We start from the raw sequence: 23,024 nt of genomic DNA, 5'->3' as shown, positions 1-23,024 counted from the left end.
TACTGTACCTGGGCAAAAGAGACAGCGAACCCCACAGCCGACATTCAATCTGTCAGGAAATCCTCTTGGCTCTGCCTTCAAAATATATCCAAAATCCGATCACTTATCACTACCTCCTCTGCTACCACCCTGGATCAAGCGACTATTGCCTCCTGTTGGATTAGCTTCCTAACCAGTCTTCTTGCTCCCCTCCACCAACACCGCTGGCTGATTCTCAACACAGTAGCCAGAGAACCTGTTAAAACTTAAGTCAGATCATGTCCCTCCTCTGAAGGAAACCCTCCTTCTCCTTCCTTCTGGCCTTCAGGCACTGCTCCTAGTGCCTGGAGTGCCCTTCCCAGATATTCGCATACCTGTTCCCTTCATTCCTTCAATTCTTTACTCAAAGTTACCTTTCCTGTGACTCATGTCCTCGACATACAACCTAAAATGCATCTCTCTTCCCATCTGCCTTCACTGCTTTTTTCACCTTTGCATTTTTTTCAGTCCACTATGCTCTACAGTCGATTTGTTTTATCTGTGAATTGCTTCTCTCCCCTACTAGAATGTAGAACGTAGGCTTCTCCATGGCAGGTATTGTTTTGCTCATTTTTTCTAAAGTCAAGAACAGTGAATGGCATAGGATACATACTGAGTGAGAGAGACAGATGTGTGTGAGTGGGTGTACTCCTGGCATTCGACCACATCTCTATCCATAGAGTTAGACAACTGAAAGACCCCAAACTAGACTGACACTTTTATTACCATGGTACATCTCTTCAATTACTTTTGAGGCATCTACTTATACCTATCTTTCCCCACCTGGAATGTCCTATCAAAATCCTACCCACCTCTGGTTAGGTCAAGAACTGGTCAGAAGTTTTCTTCTAGAGAAGTCTCTAGTTTCCACTACCCCATTAATGATCTGTTCCAAATACTAAACCCACTAACACCAATTTAAAAATCACGTATACCTGGCATCTAGTATATTGAAACTGTCATTTCTTTCTTATATTGTTATTTGTATCTCGCTAGGTTGTAAGTTTCTCGAGGTCAGGCAGCCAGTCTGACATCCTCTTCAGCAGCTCATGTAATGCCTTCATGCAGCACAACTTTAAACATTTGATGGAGCAACAAAAGACTGCAGACCCTTGATTATTTTTCTATAATGTAATCGCAAATTCTCAGTTTATCGTAAAGAATTAATTTGACCTAAAATACTGTCCTTAGTTCTAAAGAAAGACATACACATTATATTCATGTTCTGCACAGTTGCCAGAATGAAGACAAGAACACTGTTTCAGTTGTTCTTGTCCAGTAAAGAGTCCAGTCTTTTGACAATCAACGAGAAGAACACTACAAGATTATTTCATTTTGTTCATTTATAGGACAAATTATAGCAAAATTAATATGTCAAAACTTAGGAATATAGTTTACCTAAAAATAACAAAATATTTTAATGATCCTAGACTATTTTAAATAAATTTTGTTTATTGTCACTATTTAAAAAAAACCCAACTTTATATTAGGAAACAGAAGAAATTTCTATCTTGCTTGCCTCTTTTTGGAGTGGGAGGAGAGGATGTGAGAGGGTCTAGAACATTCCACGTAGCCACATCACATGTCAATGCTAATGCTAAATGCCCTCATACAATTTTGATGACAAAGCCCTAGTCTAGTTGTAACTGAATAAACAAAAACATTAAAAGACTCAACGGAATCTTGAACTAAATAATCTCTAGAAAATCAGTATATAATAGGTGATAAAGTAATCAGAGTAAAGATTTAGGAATTTGAGACCAACAGTTCTAAACTATGTCTCTATGACAGCCAGTATGTGCCTTTACAGAAACATTTTTCACAACAAAGCTTTAAAAATGCAGATTTGTAACAGCTTATTTTGATCCCAAAATATTATATCAAATTTCTTGCCTGGCTTAGAGACATTAAGTGCAAGCCACAAAGATACTGACCATTACACTGTATGTCATAATTTCTTCTCCGTAGTAAGAAGGCATCAGAGCGTAGATATCAGTACACTTAGATCTATAAATCATCCTGAATATAATAAATCAAGTCAAAGCAGGAAAAGAAGCCAACTATTTCTTATACCATAACAAATCTGCTTTGATCCTACTAAGAACTTTGACAAATTAAGGTTGAAAGAGTAATCTTACATCTCATCTTGATAAAATGAATTTCTAAGGAAACTTTCTTCCAGTCTACAAAAACCAAGCAAACAAATCTCCAAAACAAACAGTAACCACAATAACAAAAACCAAAACTACCTTTAAACACTGCTTTTATTGGCTTCCAATATTTCTCTGGGTTTTTAAAATTATAATCATATGCAAAGTTCACACCATAAATATTTATTTGCGCTTCATGCCAGAGTGGAAACAAATCTCCTTTACAATTGTGTCTGATTTGTTGGCAGAAGCAATGTACAGAGGGGACTACAGATTAAGAATTACTTACCAGTAGATTAATGGGAAGGTAGGCAAGTTAAAGTGATTTCACTTTCATTTTCTAACCAATTATCTACCAATGAGCTAAGAGAGATATACACATTGAAAACTTAAAGGAAAGCATTTTAGAGATATTCTTTACAAAAATCTGCATGCTTTAAGAGCATCTATGCTTCAGAGAATGCCTTGGGAAATAAATAAGATTAGGAGTCTTTATACCTTGCCTCAAGGCAAGCAGTTATCTTCCAGATTGTAAAAGAACCTACCCAGATGGGACTTCATTAGCCTAATCCCAAACCAATTCAGAGCAAACAAGTTTTTGTTTTCCTCTTTGTTTTATTTTTATGTAGTATCAAGCACACAACTCAAAGCAACAGTAGATTCCTCTTAATGCTTTAATATGTGGGGTTGAACCATGGGAAATAACTGATATTAGATAATTTTTGCCTACAAAATGGCACTTTCATAAAATTCAACCTAATATTATCTCTTATGTCGATAGTTGTACTCTTTAGTTTTCTTATTCTGTTTCATAGCACAACTGCAAACATGTCATGTGTTTATTATACAGAAGCGTCCTCTCGATGTCCTGTATACACTATACTCCTGAGTTAGGGTCCTATAACTAAACTAGTTGACTTTGGCACTTCTGGATGACCATCAGGGACAGACATGCTGCTCTCACTCGCTAAGCGGCAGTTAGGCCCAGCTCCATAGCACACTGTCAGAACATCTGGATTCCTTAGGTCAGGAGGCTTTGCAAAGCTTGAAGGGTTCTGGCAGGGAGAGTGAATCTCAAAGTGTGGACTAAAGATTTTTGATGATCTGTGATATCTTCCAGGCCAAGAATACCCAATTTTAGTCTACTGACTACCTCACAAAAAGGCAGCATATGCCAAAGACCACCTAACTTTGGCTCCTTTCACTACAGGGGCAAAAACCCAACTCACCAGAATTTGTAAATTTCAACAGCATGCCTTTTGAGTAACTCACTGAACACAAACATATTGAGCACCCACCATATCCAAGCACTGAGAGAAGAATTAGATGTCTAGTTAATTTTTAATTGCATAAGTAAGCTATTAATGCAGAAATGCTAGTAGGATTGTTTTATAAACGTGAACACTGTAAAAGGTAAGACCACAGACTGCTTGAGGTCCTGGCTGTCACCAGAGATTCCGGGCCTTCCCTTCAACAGTCAGCTCCTTAGTTCGCCCACAGTGATTTCTGGTCACTGGAACCTCTCATGAGTGATCTGGGTGTCTTCTCTGCCATGGGATTAACACTGAAAGGACTCTTTAATAATTAGAGTTCTTTCAGGTGCAGGATAGACTCCAGAAGGACCAGTTCCTCTGCAGAACTCTTCTATAATAAATATAATCCTTGAGATCCATTGGAGAGTTTGTAACGTCATAAGGTCGAGGTTCTTGTTTGTTTTCTTTTTTGGTCGTGCATTAATAATTTACCCCAAATTTTTAACTATACCGACACCATCACAGTTGTGCTGCCAAAGACCATCTCATTCCTCCTGTTCGTTCTTGCGGCTAGTAGAACTGACGGCAGCAATGACCTGCCTTGAAAAGACTCAAATTGAAAGGCTGAAACTCTCAATCTTTGAAGACTTTGGATACTCTGAGTAAATAAATTATATGTATGTAATTTTTATAAACAAAACTGCAAGTATTAGAAATATTTCTTAATTTCTGCATAATCCATCAGGAGGGATGAACAAAGGGACATGACTGCTTTTCTCACAGCCTCTAAAGAGAAGACTGGAAGTAAGCTTAGCGCCTCTGAAAGGCAGTTAACACAGAAGAAAATCTCTTCTGTGACAGCAAGTGGAACGTCACCTGGGTGGCACCTTGACAGGAGATGAGACAGTCAGCATGGCTTAGACTGAGCTCCGCGTTCTCCAATTAAAGGCTTTTCTGGAGATTGGTGCTGCTCCCCCTTGTGGCTATTTAGACACAGTGTAAATACGACTTTTTGTACAAAGTTTTTTCTATGCTAAAATGTTATGATACTTAGCCCACTTTTTATGTCCTCTCTCACAAACTTTTTGAGGAAAATGGATTGTGCCAAATAATTAAATACATCTTAAATGTCAAAGAAAACTTACTGTGGTAGAATCAAAAGAAAGGATGTCTACAACAGGGGGAGTAGGGGTCTGCAAGTCGATCACTTCAAGTTTTGGATTAATCTGTGTAGATACATAAAAAATGTTAACATTAGATTTTTATACCGTAAGAAACTAGATGTCATTTGTAACAACCTAGAGGGTATTTCCTAACATATTCTAAAATTAAAATATATTGATATTTTCATTAACATGTATGCAAAAATTTTAAACAAAATATTAGCCTATCAAACCTACCAATGTATAAGAAAAGATCATGACCAAGTTAAATTTATCCCAGGAACAAAAAGCTGATTTTACATAGAAAATTAGTGTAATTCACCTATAAAGGGATTTTAAAAATAAAATAAAATGACCCACCTCAAAAGACGCAGAAAAAAATCCTAGCCAGTTCATTATGACAAGAAAGGGAAATAAAAGGTGTTAAGATGTAAGAATTGGAACAGAAGAAATAATTGTCACTCATATATAATATAATCACCTTGGAGAAACCCCAAGAGAATCTACTGCTAACTAATTAGAACTACTAAGAGAATTTACTAGATCCAATATCGATATACAAAATCAACTGCATTTCTGAACTTCAGCACAGTTAGAAAACGTAAATTAAAAAAATCATTTACAATACCATAAAAATTATCAAATGCATCAGAATAAAAATACAAATATGTGTAAGACCTTTATGGGGAAAAAATAATAAAACTCATGTAAAGACACTAAAGAAGGCTTAAATAAATAGAAAGTTCTAACATAAAGAGCCCAGAAGCAGAGCACTGTATATATAGAAAATAAATATAAAAGAAAACTGGTGCCCCAAATCAGTAAAGGAAGGATGATACAGTTGAGGAAACTGGCTCACTGTATGGATCCCTGGGTAATACTACATAACAAAGGTGGACAGCAGATACATTAGAAACCTAAATGCTATGTTAAAACTAGAAAGTAAGTTAAGGGGCCAGTGCTGTGGCCTAGTGGTTAAGTTGGGTGTGCTCTGGATCTTGGATGCAGACCTATACCACTTGTCAGCCATGCTACGGCAGTGACCCACATATAAAAAATAGAGGAAGATTGGCACAGATGTTAGCTTAGGGCTAATTTTCCTCAGCAAAAAAACAACCCTATAAAGCTAATATTAGTAAATGTATAAGAATGTCTTTGTAACCCATGGTCAGGAATGACATCTTAAACAAAAGCTACAAAAGCGAAATCATAAGGAAAAAAAATTGATCCATTTGATTATACCAAAATTAAGGATTTTTGTTTAATAATGGATACCACAAAGTTAACAATCAGATAATTGAACAGGAAGAGACAGGATGTCTAAAACTGAAAAAGGAAAAATACGTAAAATATACATGAAAAACCTATAAATAAATATGAAAAGGACAGCAATCCCAAGAAAAAATTATAGAAGAGAAAACCTAACAGTTAACTAAAATATGAAGAGATTTTCAGAAACCTTAGTAATTAGAAAAGATATGATTAAGGCAAAATACCACTTAACATACATTAGGATTGTAAATCTAGCAAACAATGATGCCGACATTCTTTATAGCAGCATTGTTTGTGGTGGCAAAACAAAACAAAACTCACAACCAGAAATCCCCACATGTTTGTCAACAGTGGACTAGATACATAAATTGGAATCACACTGTGGTAAATTCACTGGAATCCTATAAGGCAGTGAAAATGAATGGACAACGTCTCAACGTATGAACTCAGAATCCCCACATATGAATCTCAGGATTTTAACATTAAAAAAGCGAGTTACAGAAAAATATATTCAGTATGATCAATTTATATCAAGTTTAAAACCACCCAAAATGAAATATCTAATTATAGATTCGAACACATGTAGTAAAGTTAAAAAGAGAAGCAAGGGAATAACTGAGTGGTGACTACTTCTGAGGGCAGCTATTTCAGAGTTCGAGAAGACCAAAAAACAAAAAGAAACTACATGACGAAATACTTATTACACGTTATGAATACAAAGAAGTAAGCAAAGGGCGGCAAAGAGAGCAGAGCTTGGTAAAATGGATGGTCCCAACAATAAGCGTGCTGAAGAACCTCCGAGGAACTGCGGCCGGCCCGAGCGCTTGGCGAGCGCGGCTTCCTCGGTGGACACAGGGCTCCAGACGGCTCCTCACAGACAGCTTCACAACAACACAGACAGAGATGAGTAAAGAGCATTCCTGAACAGAGAGAGAGTGCTGACGCGATACTCTCGCACAGGGTAGTAATAAGAGAGGTTGGCAAAGGTGAAACTGTGGAGGGTGAAGGAATTTGGGAAGGCAGAGAAAAACTGGAGGCCAAAATGTGCTTTAGAAAGATTAATCTGACAGAGATGTGTAAAGTGTTAAGAACACAGTCGGGCTAACAGTGAGGACACTATTGCGGACTGTGATAGGAGGGGTGGAATGATTTTAAAAGCACTTATCCTGTTTGCTCGGTATACATGTACTTTGGAAATATTAAGAAGCTTTTATAATTACAGAACATTGCGCTAGAGGCGAAGGTGTACATGCCCGGTAATCCCCCACTCGGTAAAGAAGCAATTACAACTGCTCAGGGTGAGAATGAGGGGCGATTCCTCAGCCTGCCAGCACCTTTCTCCCTTTCCGGCTGTTCCACAGAGCAGAAAACAAAGCCTCCTCCTACCAGCTCTGAGTCCAGAGTTGAGGCAAAGAGAAGAACCCTGAGGATGACTCTCTTTCTTTTAATCTTAGGCTCGCTGTCCAGAGACAGCTTGCAGACATTTTATTCTCTTTTATCTACTGCCACCTAGCGTATTATAAAATTGTTTACCTATGAAAAACAACCTGATTTTACCGTCTGAAATAGGAGCTGCTCAAAAAATCTAAATCACATGGAAATAGGATCTCTCATAGAGAAATTCTTGAGCTTCTGCAAGTTAGGAAACTCCTGATGGAACTAACAGTATTTTACTGCCATGTGGCACAAGTTGCCGCCACATACACTAAATGGAACAGGAAATTCTAAGTAAAAGTTCATAGTCTTCTCCATAAAGAAAATGTGCTGAAGGTGACATAGTTAAGTTCCTTGCTAGCCAACCTCCAGGAATCTGACCAGCACCTTCCAGCACCCGATCTTCATCAAAGGGAAGGACCCCTCACACATGCTTTGAAATGGAATGAGCTGCCTTATGAGAGGCCGAGTTCTCCATCACTGAACAAGGGCTTATAATTGAGGGACTGATGCATGAGGGAGAGGTTGGTCTACATGACGTCAAGGGTACCATCCCACTCTGAGGTTCTGTGTGTCCACCACACTGAGGACGCCATGAGCACAAACACTGCTACTAACAAATCTGAAGAGCAAGGAACATGCCCACCTTGTTTGCTGTTGAACACTGTACAGCTAGTACAATGTCCAGCACACAGATACTTATTATCTGTTAACAGGATGAAATTTAATTTTGATTATATTGAAACATTACATCAAAATGGTTAAAAGCACAGAACGGAACCAGGGTGCCTGGGCTGAAATTACAGGGCTACTAATTACTAGCTTTAAGTTACGTGTGCCTCAGCTTCTCAGGGGATAAAAATGGTACTTACTTCATAGGGTTTTAAGGAAGATTTAATGACAATTTATGTAAGGCAATTAAAATAATGTTGGATGCATTAAATAATATTATGATTACTCCTATTATCATCATATAATAATAGTATTAATAATCATCTCTCAAGAACATTTATTGAGGCCCAAAACAACATAGACATATACCACAGCTAGAACTAAGATACAAAATTGGTAGAGAAGTGTTCATTTTTTAATCATAAATTGTAAAATTTTCAACCTTAATAGAAGATTGAGATAAAAACCCAATTTCAGACTCAAACACTTAAATTCATCACTTGCAGTTTTTAACAATAAATCGTGGCCAGCCTATCACAAAATATTATTATAGAAATATTTGGTTAAACTAAAGGAAGTTTTCCTTCCTGCTAAATATCATACAGAATTTCCTATGCAATTTATAGATTAAGGTAATTTCAAATGGCCATTATAAAATTAAAAGCCATTGGAACAAATATTAATAAATTATTTTTTAACTAACTAACCATAATCCCTTCCTACAATATTCTGTGGTTCTCCTAGAATAATTATTTTGATGCTTTCTCTCACCAAGATCTGTCACCATCCCTTCTATTGTCTTCCTGTTAAAACATGCAAAAGAGTAGGGGACCGCTCTGGAGAAAAGTGTCACGCACATACATTCAGCTCCCCCTTCAAGTAGGAATGCTTGGTTTTGTCTGGGGGCAGGACTGTGCAATTTGCTTCACGACAATCTGAAGAAGATAAAGTCAGCGTGACCTAGTGGTGTGCCAGAGCACAGTGTGGGCAGGGTTAAGATATCTTGTTTAAAAGTTGGGCTCCTTTCTCACCAATAAAAGAAAGAAGTTGTTCTCGTGTTTGTAATTAAGACGGAGTGCCTAGGCCAGGAGTGCCACAAAGGATCTGCAGCTAGATCAATAGGAAGACACACTAGGGTAAGAATTTTATGATTCATGCCTTCCCTCATGTGACTTCCCTCTCATTTACTCTAAAAGCAACCTGGCTATCACTCTCTCTATCCACGTAGGAATTAGTAATTTATATATTTAGTCAGCTTGGACCCAAGGTCTAAGACGCCACAGGACTCCCCACCTTCAAACAAGTAGAGCACTTAAGGCTGGCAAATGGGCGCCTTTTGCAAAAGATCAATTTCACCCAGGAGAGTGAGACTGAGATTATACAATTCAAATGAGACACAAAGAAAACACAATAAAATACAAATCACAGGAATGCTGTGTTGCTTCTAACTCAGAAATGAAACACTCATGGTTATTGCAAAAAGAGAAAGTTAGAGAAATTAATTAGATCACTCAGATGCCATTTATTTCACATCTTTCAATAAAACTTTTTTTCCTTTTAATCATGAATTCTGACCTCAATAAACTTTTTCTAGTTATAAAATGCTTCCAAAGTAACATACGGAAGCTGACCTTTCCTAAAGCTTTGAAAAAAATTTAATCCACCAAATTTAGTTTCAAAGTAAAATTTACTACTAATAAATGAACACAGCACAACTTGCATTCTGATTCATATAAAATGCAACATCTAGGTGATATTCTTTTGGCTTTAAAAGTGATCCATAGACATTAATTTGAAGTCTTTAGAAAACAATTAAATATCAATTATAATTGTTAAATATCGATTATTTACTTGTAATAGTAAAGGTGTCCTCTGTCCAGAAAACTTTACACCCTTGCTTTATTATAAGAAATTTTTAGGGAAAAAAAGGAACAGTTGGTTATTCATATGCAGTATCTTGTCACTTCTCCAGCATTTTATATCACAGGATCTGAAGGTGTATTACAAATATAAGTGATACTGTGTACTTAATTTAAGCAACCATGAGTGCTTACAGATAATTTAAACTGGGTACACAGAGGCTGACTTTCTTAAGGCCACAAACACAATTCAGTCACAGAGCTCAACATTCTGTACGGTATAACTGAACTCTAATTCCAAGATGAAAAGTCAGTGTTTAATAGACTTTTTACGTGTATACGCGAAAAATACGGCTGAGAATGGGTTTGCATGGCCTGGGTCATCCTGACCTAGCATTCAAAGCAACCTTACTGCTTTCACTGCTTTTCGGCTGCACTGTCAGAACAGAGCTACTTAGACAACTTGTTGACATTTCAAAGAAAGTCTAGCACTCTTAAATGGGCATGAACTGACAGTAAGTCACAGGGAAAACGGCTCGAGTCTCCAACGCTGAGGTAGTGTGGTATCATGGAAATATCACTGAATTAGGAGCAAGGAGACCTGGGCTAAGCCTGCAGCTCTGCCACCCGCCACTCTGGAGAGGTGGCTGAGTGGACGACAGGGCAGCAGCAACAGTGCTGCTGATCAAGTCCAGCCAAGGCCACAGAAATGCTAGAATAAAAAATACCAGGAGTCAATAAAACCAGCTTGGGGCAAACAACAAAAGGAAACACAAATTAATTAAAATATATTTCACATATATTTTATGAGAATATATGTGATCACGGGGATCAACAAATACATCTTTAATTATAGAAATGAAACAAGAATGTGATAAGCCACAAACAAATTATATTACATTCTTTCTTTCAGAGAAATAAAAGAAAAAAATGATGATACAAAAAGTAGCATAAAAAAGTAGTAAAGCACAATAGTAAATACACTATTTAGAAAGAACCAGAAAGATGGTCAGAAGTTGGAAAGGACAAAAGTTATAGCAAAGAAGTGAAAATAAAGACTAGCAAGGAAATATTAGGACAGAAATGCCAAAATATGCCAGATTAAATAAAATCTAGAAAGCCCCCAAAACTTGAAAGTTTAAAAAAACTTAAACTCACACACATACACATACACACGACCTGAGACTAAAAGAAATACCTGAGATAACAGAAAAGACCATGACTAAGAAACCAGAACTAAGGAACTGCTTGGGGTAGGAGACACAGAGACCACAAAGGGCGGCAGGGACCCACAGCACGAAGACTGCGTGAGGCAACTGAATCGCCACTCAGGAATGAGCCTTAAGAATGCAAAATATCTACTCTAATAGCAAAGAAAGGTTCTGTCAATGAGAAAAAAAAAAATTCACACAGACCGGTAATAGTTGATTTCTGATATCAACTCTTAGACTAGAAAAGTGCTTAAGGAGAATCATGAAAAATGGAAAGAAATACAGTAACACCAGCTAAGCATCCAGCAAAGATGACTTTTTTCCTTTGAAGAGAGTGGAACATTTAAATCTATAGGACCTAAGGAATTGGGTCAACAAAAATCTACAGCTAACTAGATATATTTGAAAATATATGTAAGCAAACAGTACAATAGTCTCAGTTGTTAGCTTTAATGATTAAATCTCTTCTTTTTATTCTTCATAAGACTTTTTTTTTGCTATAAAACGGTTTCAAGATACCTATTTCAATAACTGTTAAGAAACTTCTTGCTCTTCAGCTCTGTTCTCATGACAGCCATCACATGAGCATCCTAAACACGTCTAGAAGATGAAGCTGGTTCAGACTTCAGTCACCAGAGGCCTTAGATTTGAGTCCTCATTTCCTATTACTAACAGTTTTATAGTTGTATTTCTAAGTCTTCAAGAAGCAAATATGAGAGGCTTTAGCACTGTTATACACTATTATACTTATAGGTTTATTTTATCAGTGAAAATAATTGTTTCTAAAAGTGCTGCTGTTTTAAGGCAGGACTAGGTTTTACATAGTTAAGTATAATTTCAAGCATCTAGTTGATCAATAGCCCTAAAATGTACACTTAGAAATAGTAGGACAAATGAAAAAAAAGAAGCACTCACTTCAACAGTCTCGATTTTCCCCTCGTGAAGATGCGGTGTTCTTGGGTAGATATCAAGAAGATGCGGTGGTGAATCAAAATGTAATCTTTTGAGATTTCTTTTAATAATGTCTTTACAATTCATTTCATCAAAGTTAGTCCTCCATAATAAGACCTATAAAAATTAATCATCTTGGCAGTTATTGGCTTGTATGTACAAGCAATAGAACCATTTTTTTAAAAAAACACAAATAGACAGAATTGTCCCTCCAAATAGTCAGGAAGACTAGACAGTATATATTTCAACAACATTACTACTTCTCAATATTTTTTTTAAAGATTTGAGGGAGAGATTTAGCATTTTGAATTACTTTCATATTCAGTTTAAAATTTGTACTAAGAAAATAACTTATTACCTTAAAATCCTCTTTCTTTTTTTCAAAGCCCAACACCATGTTTTTGGCTTGATAGTCCACCTTATTCAATAAGTCTACCTATGAATGACTTTTGGTCATTTCAAATAAATGCAGACTTGCTACATAAAATAATTTATATTTACCATACTCAAGAAACTTTACATTTGAAAAACAAGATATCCAGATAAAAGATTGGGCAATAATTCAAGTGAAAGCACCAGACTGATACTGGGCATTCAGTAAGTGTCAGTTATATGCATAATTAAGTGTAGAGATAAGCCAAAGAAAATAACCACTCTTTGAGTTTCAAAAACTATTAGGACTGGCACTATTTCACATACAAGATAGCAGACTTCCTGGTATTAAATTAAAATAGAAACTCACTGATAATCATCTTAACATATACAAACTAGCTGGTTGTGAAACTCTTAGCTGAGGTCTTGGAGTCCCTTACCCCGACCAAATCAAAGAGGGAGCTGGAGACCGACAAACCTGTGCGTCTGCACCTCCTGATGCAAACAGCTCTCCACCTTTTGAAAATGAAACAGTAAAGACAGGTCCCTAAGAAATAAAGGGAGATAAAAGAAAAGAGCACTTGGTGATGTTTTCTCATGGCCAAGAAGACTGTGAGTATTAACTTTTCACCTTAATTTACATAGACTATTTATGAAATAAGTCTGATAGAACATATCCAGTTGCTGTTCAACTAATGCAGGCAGAGTAAAGATAATCAAAGAACCAATCCAACTATATTAAAACACATATAAACAATACTAAATGATATAAATTTAAAAATATATATTTTTATCAATGATATAACGATATAAATCATTAATGCTGCTAAAGATATAATGATAAATGATATATATTAATGATAATGATATTAAATAAGTATATAAATGATATATTTGATACTAAATAAAAAGCAATACTAATAAGAATAAGGAAATACACTTTTTTTCCTTCAAAGAAAAGCTTGTATCTGTCTAAGTTGATAAGATTTCTATTAAGACTTACTGGCTTTGAACTCTCTATTCAACAACTCACTAGCAGAAGCTGAGAGACAACTCTATAGGTGATGGGAATGCGGCTATATGAACAAAGGCCATTTCCTGACACAGCAGGCGTCTCTGAGTGCTCCCTTCATGTGGGCAACAGTGAGCCACTAAAAGTTTTCAGAGCAGGACAGAGATAGAAGGAGAGCTGTGATTGATAAAAAGTGAGACCACAACTGCAAGAATGATGAATTGGAGCGAGAATGATGAATTGGAGTAAGAATGAATGGTTGGAAGCCAGTTACAAAGTCACTGCAATTATCTGGGTGAAAGGTAAGGAGAACGTGAAATTGAGCAATGACTGTGGAGTTGGACAAGATTCCACTTGGCACAGTTACAAGATGCATAGCTTCTAGGTCAATTTTTCAGTCAAGATAAGAGTAATTATTTCTCATCTCGGAAATATTAGTATATTCTGGGATTTTTTCATATGTCCTTAATCTGTACAAGAAAATTTGGGGGGAAAACATCTTAAATTTTTCAAGTAGACCATACCACAGACCTAGGTTATTATAGCCTAATAAATACCTTCACCTCCAGACTATGAAAAATTCCATATTCATGTATAGTGTTTTTCTCCTAAAATACTGTGTTCATCTTTCTCTCTATTATTCTGTACTTTTTCCATGGATATTTTAATCCTTGGCCACTTTTATTGGTTCAGCCTAAATCCATGGATACGCATATATCTGAGCTGGTTAGTGTCTATTTCTGCTTCACTCTAACACAGCTGCAGAACAAATCATAAAGCAAAGCAGGAAGCGAGGCAGGATGGACCACAAAGCCCATTCTATTTCTGGACATAAACAGCTTATACTTGGTTAAAAGGAAGTACCTAGTACATCTTAAAAAAAAAAAAAAGAGGTTACAGTCTAAAAAATCTAGAGAAGTTTGAATATTTACCCAGAAAGAAAGAATAGTTTATACACACACAAGTTTTTCTTTAGTGCATTATATGCCTGTGTGTGTGTGCACACACACATGAGTGTGAGACTGCACAGGCTCAATAAATAGTATGCCTCTTCCCCACTGGGATCTAAGCCAATTGAGAAATAAGGCTAAGGAATAAGGCATGAGAGAGTCAAAATATCATCTTTCTTACTGATAAAGGTTTGAAAAGAGAGAATGTGGCTTGATCTGTGGGCAAATGGGCTTTCTAGAACTGAATCCCAGATGAGTCAGATTGAAGTACCTGGCCACAAGCAAGACTGAACAAGGGCAGGCCTCTCCACAACAGACGTCAGAGGAAAACAGCGAGGACAGGCTCGCTCCCAAAAGTAGCAGGCGCTGAGCTCTACTCGTCAAATTTCTCCTTCTAAACTCACCAATCAGATTGGTGAAAGGAGTGAGTGAGGGGGTGTGAGAGGCCAGGAGACTCAGAGCTAGTGGGACAGCCTCCACACGAGGGGAAAGATCAGAAGGAGGGAAAAAATTTATCTACCACCCTTTAACCAGTTCAGCCTGTATTACAAACTGCTGAAGACAGCAGTGGAGAACCAGTTTAATGGCCACTCCAAGATACACATTGATTTCGACAAGAACTACAATAAATAATATTTCTAAAATATTTGCTTCCAGAGGATTCAAACATAGCCTTGGAAGCAAAAATTTTTTGTGACAGCAGCAATGAATGCTACACTTGGAAAAATAATGAAGACATATATTAAAATGGATCAAAACTTTAAAATATATATTATTTAAGAAGCAAAAATCTTAGTGTTAATACCGTATGTCCTTGAAGTGTATATATGAGCCTTCCTTCCAAGAGATCCAGAATCTTAAGTGTACCGTCTGAAGAAGCAGTGATGAGATAGTTACCCGAGGGGTGGAATGAGACACAATTAACTCCACTGCTGTGAACTGATTTGTAAAAAATAAAAGCAAAACGTTCAGAGAACAATTCTTAATTCTAAAGATGTCCCTTTGCCCTATTAGCAATATTAGTTGAAAACAAGGGTAGCATTAAACTGAATTCATAGTAACCAATTAGTGGCTTGGGACTAAGGGGTGAAGAGTGGGGAGATATATTTGAAGAAAGGCATGTCTTGACAGCTCATTTGAGAAGTCATTTCTGGACACCAGCCTCCAACAGGAGGCAGTATAAGACAGTGATCAAAAGTTTGTTCTTCGATGTACTTTGTAAACAGAAAGATCCAAGTCAGTGCTATCGACTATTTTAGAAAGTTACTTATGCTCCTTAAGCCTTGATTTCCTTATCTTTAAAATGGGGGTGATAATAATACCTCTTAGGGCTTTTGTGAGGATTTAGCACAGGATCTGCCACATGTTATTACACTTACTAAGAAAGGAAAATGTGGATTTAATATAAATCCAATATATATCAAGAAATTAATTCCTTTCTCTTTTACAGTCAATACACAGACACAGCAGAATGTTGTTTTCTATCAGTTATAACACCTATTTGTGCTCACATAACTCCTGAGGCCATTTCTATCCCTGACTTCTCATATAATGCAGACAACCAGAGTCTAAAAATCTCACAGTAACTTCTCTTTTTACAGCCCTGGCATCACTTTTAAGGTCCCTCTGCCTCCCTCTCCACTCTGGCATCTACCCCAGCTTCTCAGTCCATGCTGTTGACAGGGGCTAACTGTTCTCTAGTCAGTTCAAAGGCAGTCCATGATGCTCATTGAGAGGGCCAAACACTGAGAAGAATAGTCTCAGTTTAAGACTTTCTCAGAGAAGTCCACTCAACAACTGAATGTTTTTGTTATGGAAACTGTTACCTTGATAATGTTGGAGTAATTTGTTCACTCTTATATCCCAGATTTTCACAGTATGATCAGAACCTGCTGAAGCTATGCACGTACCATTAGGGTTAAAATCCACAAAATTTGCAAACCTAAGAGGAAAGAACAAGAGGTCCAACAGTTTGACTTCTTTACTCTCATTTCTTTATTTAAATTGTAAGAATTAAATGTCTCCTTAGCAAACTAGCCCCATGTAAATGTACAAAGAGAACGAACTTACCCCAGAGAATCTGAGAAGTTATTAACACACTGCTTATTTGTGGTATCCCAAATTTTAATAGTTTTATCCTCACTACATGATACAATTAGTCTTCCATCAGGTGAAAATCTGAAAGCACAAGAAAGAAGATTGTTTTTGTGAAAGGCTCCTGAAAACCACGATTACCACCACCACCCACCACCACCACATACCAGAGACCACTGTTACCCCACCAGGCAGCCAAGTCATCTGCAACCAACATCTTTCCAACTAAAAATAAGCATGACAAATGACACTGACAGACCATTAAAAGATCAAAATAGGGGCTGGCCCAGTGGCATAGTGGTTAAGTTTGTGCGCTCTGCTTCAGCAGTCTGGGATTCACAGGTTCTGATCCTGTGTGCGGACCTAGGACCACTTGTCAAGCCATGCTGTGGCGGCATCCCACATTAAATAGAGGAAGACTGGCACAGATGTTAGCTCAGGGACATCTTCCTCACATACACACAAAAAGATCAAAATAAACTATGTAAACTAAACAAGTTTCTTTTTTCCTTTTATTCTTTTATTTAAATAATTTAATTTTATGGCATCTGCTCCAGGTCTTTGATTCAAATGCACTCCTTCCAAGCCAAGGACCTTGTTTTTTTTTTTTTTTTTGAGGAAGATTAGCCTTGAGCTAATTGCTGCCAATCCTCCTCTTTTTGCTGAGGAAGACTGGCCCTGAGCTAACATCCGTGCCCATCTTCCTCTACGTTATATGTGGGATGCCTACCACAGCATAACTTTTGCCAAATGGTGCCATGTCTGCACCCAGGACCCGAACCGGCAAACCCTGGGTCACCGAAGCGGAAAGTGCGCACTCAACTGCTGTGCCACCGGGTTGGCTCAGGACCTTGCTTTTTAAAGTTCTCTCTACTTCTCTCTTTTATTTCTCTCATTTTCTGGTGTTATCCGTATGACCCAAGAGAGCCTTTATTACTCATCCTACCAACCTTCTGGCAAAGCTTTTTGTAAGAAAAGGACTGGTGTGTCGAGAATTAAAATTAAATGACCATCACCAACAAAAGAACCAACTCCCAAGCCCGTAACTCCCTGGACGTGGAGAGGCCAGAGAGCTCCGGCGGACTGAAAACAGGATGACTCATTGACACAGAACTGAAGTCCTTCACGGACACACCTATCACCCACAGGCCCCATTAAAAAACAAATGAGAAAATTCTCAGACATCTTGTCTACTGCTTTTATACTCTCTCTTCCAGATCCTTTCCAAGCTTCATTTTTCACCCCCAAGTGCCTTTTTAGAATACACAGAAGGGCAGAAGACCAAAAAGAAAATGAAAATCTAAGACTATTAGAAACCACGAATAGTATTTTTGTTATTATTATCTCAGCAATATCAAAACCCAAAAAAGACAGATTTAGGACACAGACTGACTACGTTTCGATTTTATTTGTAGTTTCCTTCTATACCCAGATTACTATAAAAGTCAACAGTTAAGGGCGTGAATTATAATTGAAGGTCTCTCTTTTTGCTTCCTCACTCCCCCCTCTCCTCCCTCCCTGTTCTTAAAGCTGACCTAAAAATAATTCGTCCTGACAGAAACTTTGAATCTGGCATTTACAGATTCACCATATTAAAAAAGGGACAGAGAAGCATAATTAAGTTCTATGTGAAATAATCTTTAATAATTCAAGAAAATAACCTTCCAAGGAAATATCTTCCATGCTGGGTAGTTCAGCTTAATTTTATAATAACATAATATTTTATTAATCTTTCCCACCAGAAAATACATGACGAAGATTCAAATATGAAGGACTGTATTACAGAAATGTTCCAAATAGATGAAACTTATTTTACAGAGACCCTGGGAAGAAACACCTACTCACTATCCCCATGAAAATAAACTTTGCATAATAATTTGCATAAACAACCAATGCCAGGAATCAAATTGTGTTTCTTAATAAGCCATCTTTTAAAAAATTACTTTAAATGATAAGAATATTTCTAAGAGATGACTTGATTCTCACATTTTAAGAAAGCAATGACAAAAAAACTTAATAAAATGGAATGATCAGATTAAAAACAAAGTACAATAACACTCACCCTATGACGTTATTGTCCAAATCCTACCACCACCACTACCATCATTATTATCCTGCCTACATTTACTGAGCACATAATGTCCTAGAATGGTTCTTAACACATTAGCTATAGCAACTCATTTAATCCCCAAATAACCCAACAAAACAGGTGCCCCTGCAGCCTTAGTTCACAGATGAATAAACCAGGGCACACAAAGGATCAGGAACTGCCCAAGTCACACAGCTACGAAGGTTTGAACAGGCAGTCTGGCTCCACAGCCAAGCCTCTCAGCCACTCTGCTTAAGTCTGAAGAAAAGGAAAGTTTCCTCTCTTGGCCAAATTGTTTAGAGCACAGGAAGTTCTGTGTGGCTTCTGTGCAACCACAGAAAGTTCTGACTGGAGAGGAACCACGAGGTGGTGCACTTAGGAGGCTCTGTGACAAGGCTCTGACCAACAGGCTGACCGGCAGACTATCCTTTAATAAAAATCTGTGTGTACTGCCGCCCTTCGTCAGTGTTCTCGGGGCAGTTTATGGGGAGGGAATCCATTCACTGATTCACTGAAACATTTCCTGAGCCCCTGCCAGAACCAGGCATGGGGCACCGTCCCGGGGGACAGGAATCAAGTGGTGAATGAGACTAAGATCCCTGTCTTCGAGAGGTTTTCACTCCATTGAGGAGGGGGAGGGGGGCACACGAATCATATCATTTTAGATAGTGATAAGAAAAGAGTTTGTAACAAAAAGGTGCCAATTTGTCACCAGAGGCTCCATAGAAGAACAGGATTTTAAAGAAACTTGTGAACAAGGAGAAGGTGGTATCTTAGCCAGCTAGAGATTCATCCTGAGCAGGAGGGGCTACAGCCTGGGAGGAATTTCCTGGCACTAAAGAAATGCAGGGGGTACAAATGTCAGAGAAGCAGAGAGTAGAGGAGGTGGCTGGGCAGAAGCTGGTTTCTACTCCAACTCCACAGGATCAAAGTGGGACTCAGGGTCCCTCTCCTCTGGCCAATACATTATAACCCCCACAGATGCTCTCTGTATATGTTGTCTTGCCTTTCGGGGGGTTGAAAGTGAGGATGGTGGTTTGTATCTTCTCCCCCCTTTTATTTTTAATTAGATACATCAAAAATATGTTAGCACCAATAAAACAGGCTTCTCTTTGGCCTGACTTTGATCAGCATAGTCCTTCCTTTGTCAGCGCTCAAACAACATCTAACTGGATTATTAATTTTAAGAATGTTAAGAAGATATAATTTCTATTGAGACATTAATAGATTTCTAACTCTCTAATTCAACACTACCCAACTGCCTTTTAAAACTTCTGGAGAGTGTGTCACCAAGATGGACGTTACATTAGTCAAGAGTGACTAACGGATCAGCAGATATGGACTGTCCGTAGGCATTTGAGAAGTTAACTGAACTACTATTTAATTCTTTAGAAGGTATTGGTAGTCATTTGAGAGAATGAGGAAATTCTTGAACTTCTTTCTAGAAAAACTGGTTCACATGTCCTTGAGGATAGCCCAAGTTATACAACAGGTGTTCTTTGACTTGAAATGTATGGAGTTCCTGAAACCATATGTAAAATTGTACATCTGTATGCACAGTCACAGAGTGATTTGTTCAGACAAACAGGTCCATGAACAATGTGAAGTTTTAAAGTGCTTTCATAAGAAATCAAACTTTCCATTGGGATATTTCTTGTCATTAGCATCTACATTCAATAAAAATGCATTTCTGGCCCTCAGCATTCTGAGACCATTGCAGGCACTGTTCCATGTCCCGTTAGAAACAAATATTAGTAAGAGGTACTCTGAAGCCAGCAGCTATTCAACAGAAGGGGGAAGCAGTAAAAACAGTGGAAACAAGAATGCCCGGTCAGTCCAGAGTCCTGAATTCTATGGCCCATTCTGCCACTGGTCAGCCATGTAATCTTGTGAAACTCACAACCACCCTGGCCATCATTTCTATTTGGGTAATGACAGATTTTGGACTGCATTCAGACCTAAAACTTTCATAGACTCATAAAAAAAAAATTGGCAGCCTCAGAGTTTGCTTGGTGGGATTTTGTGTTTACATACTGAAGTTGAAGTTCAAGGCAATAAGCAAAACATTTATGTTTTTTAAGTGTTGGTCAGCATTAGAAGAGAAACCATCTGTTGACTACAGTAACAGGATTCATTCCTGCAACTGCTGAGACACAAAAGGCAGATGAGAGAAGTATTAAAAGAGTTAAGTATCCCATGAAACACGCTAATATTTGCTGGGTCATTTACCATTTATATGCCCAGATTTCTCTCCTGGGATCTCCACCCGTAAGTAAAACTTCCTATGGGCGCCTCCTCTTGGATATCCTGTAGGCACCTCCGACTCTGAACTTGTCCAAATCTGAACTCATCATCTTCCTCCCCAAACTGCAGCTTCTCCAGTGTTCCTCTCCTCAGTAAACGGTTTCTCAAGCCAGAGACCTGGGAGTCACGCTCGGATCCCTCTTTCTCCTCCACTCCCCCACCTTCCAATCCAATATGAGGTCCTGTCTCTTCAAACCACAATGAGCCCTCCTGTCTTCCATTCTCCACAGGCAACAAAAGTGATTTTTAGGGGCCAGCCCAGTGGCCCAATGGTTAAGTTTGGCACATTCTGCTTTGGCAGCCTGGGTTTGGTGCCCAGGTGTGAACCTACACCACTCATCGGCGGCCATGCTGTGGCAGCGACCCACATACAAAACAGAGGAAGATTGGCACAGATGTTAGCTCAGGGCAAATCTTCCTCAAGCAAAAAGAGGAAGATTGGCAATGGATATTAGCTCAGGGTGAATCTTCCTCAGCCAAAAAAAAGTGATCTTTAAATCTTAAATTTTTCTGATTAAAACCCTTAGGTGGTTTCACATTTCCCTTGGGGAAACGTCTGACATCCTTACCTCTGCCTACCAGGTCCTCCAGGGTCTGCCCTCCTGCCTCTTCATCTTCATCAACCTATTCTGTGGCACCACACCCCTCTTTTCTCAGGTCCCTGCTCTTGCCTCACGCGTTTCCTCACATGCTGTTCCCTGTGCCTCAAACACTACCCCTTACTTTTTATCTAGTTTAAAATACCTAGAAGGATTTTACTCCTCTGCTCCATGTCACTTCCTCAGGAAAAGGCTTCCTGAACTCCCCCAGGAGGCGTTAGCTCCCAGCAGGTGTTCTTAGGGTAGCTCATATTCACACTAACATCACACTTACAACCACGTGTTGTCTGCTTCCCTAACAGAATCTAAGCTCCAAGGAGAGAGACTCCATCTGTCTTCCTTACCACTGTGTACACAGACACAGCACACGGCACCTAGGCCCTGGCCCTCAGCAGACATTTAGGTAAAAAACTTTATGGGGATTGCAACTAGCTTCATATGATAGCCCACGAGAGCTCACGTCTAAAATCTTTGCAGTTTGTTGCACAACATTAATGTACTTAATGCCACTGAACTGTATACTTTAAAAGGGTTAAAATGGTAAATTTTACATTATATATATTTTACCACAATAAAGAAAAATCTTTGCAATTCAGATGGCTAAAGATCACTTGTAATGCTACCAACAACTGAAAATTAAAGGCTGATTTTTCATCTAAAAATTAGTGCTGAAAAAGCAGTAATGTTGGAAGAGTGGTCTCGTTAGCCTCTACTTATTGTTGACTGAGGACATCATAAAGAAATACAATTTATCCCACAATACACATCATTTTAAAAAAAACACAGGGATACAATAATTTTAACTTTTAGAAAAATTCTTTTGCCACTAAAAAGAGATAATAATTCTCACCTACATATATATCTTTTTAAATGATACATTTTTTCTTCGTTATTCATTAAAGGAAAATTACTTGTTAAAAAAAAAACTGGAAAATATAGTAAGTAGAAAAAGTCCATAGTCCCATCACCCAAACAAAATCAGACTTAATATTTTGTGTAGGACAGGTACTTTATCTTTTGTTCACGTAGAGGTCTTTTACATCATCATATCGCAAGTTCTGAATTTTGCCCCCCACCTTCACACATAAACACATCTTTGTGTCACTACTTACATATACCCCCCTTTTGAAGGCTATATAATAATCTAAATTTATTTAATCAGTTTTTTTATTTGGAAAAATTGGTTATTTACAATTTCTCACCATTATAAATTATACTGAAAGCAGTATCTTTGAATACAAACTTTTTCCTTTGAATACAAAAAGAGCATTTATTTAGGATAAATTTCCAGTTGTGGAATCGCTGTAACAAAGTCTCCTAATATATTTTGCAAATTGATTTCTAAAAAGACTATACTAGGGGTTGGCCTAGTGGTTTAGTTCACGCGCTCATCAGGCCATGCTGAGGCGGTGTCCCACATAGCACAGCCAGAGGCACTCACAACTAGAATATACAACTATGTACCGGGGGGGCTTTGGGGAGAAGAAGAAAAAAAAAAGAAGATTGGCAACAGTTATTAGCTCAGGTGCCAATCTTTAAAAAAAAAAAGACTATAAAATATAAAATTTTATAAAATACAAAATTTTATAAAATATAAAATTTATATTTTAAAAGCATGAAT

The 23,024-nt window shown here is 37.8% G+C and overlaps 1 protein-coding gene across 5 annotated transcripts in view; it reads right to left on the bottom strand.

Annotated features, from left to right (window-relative positions):
* POC1B (POC1 centriolar protein B) overlaps nucleotides 1-23,024 on the bottom strand; it is a 91,962-nt gene that overhangs the window by 32,375 nt on the left and 36,563 nt on the right. For 4 of the 5 annotated variants that reach the window (XM_046646241.1, XM_046646242.1, XM_046646244.1 and 1 more), the window contains 6 exons: nucleotides 16,388-16,495; nucleotides 16,144-16,259; nucleotides 15,123-15,256; nucleotides 12,834-12,902; nucleotides 11,948-12,100; nucleotides 4,567-4,647 (listed from right to left, as the gene is read on the bottom strand). In XM_046646241.1, the coding sequence (XP_046502197.1) occupies nucleotides 4,567-4,647; nucleotides 11,948-12,100; nucleotides 12,834-12,902; nucleotides 15,123-15,256; nucleotides 16,144-16,259; nucleotides 16,388-16,495 (661 nt within the window). The remainder of the gene's footprint in view (nucleotides 1-4,566; nucleotides 4,648-11,947; nucleotides 12,101-12,833; nucleotides 12,903-15,122; nucleotides 15,257-16,143; nucleotides 16,260-16,387; nucleotides 16,496-23,024) is intronic. The other variant, XM_046646243.1, reaches the window with a different exon arrangement.

This window comes from Equus quagga, chromosome 19 (genome assembly GCF_021613505.1).
Source record: "Equus quagga isolate Etosha38 chromosome 19, UCLA_HA_Equagga_1.0, whole genome shotgun sequence".
Taxonomy (NCBI): Eukaryota; Metazoa; Chordata; class Mammalia; order Perissodactyla; family Equidae; genus Equus; species Equus quagga.
The sequence above is the reverse complement of the archived record's forward strand: the minus strand, read 5'-3'. Positions and strand labels throughout refer to the sequence as shown.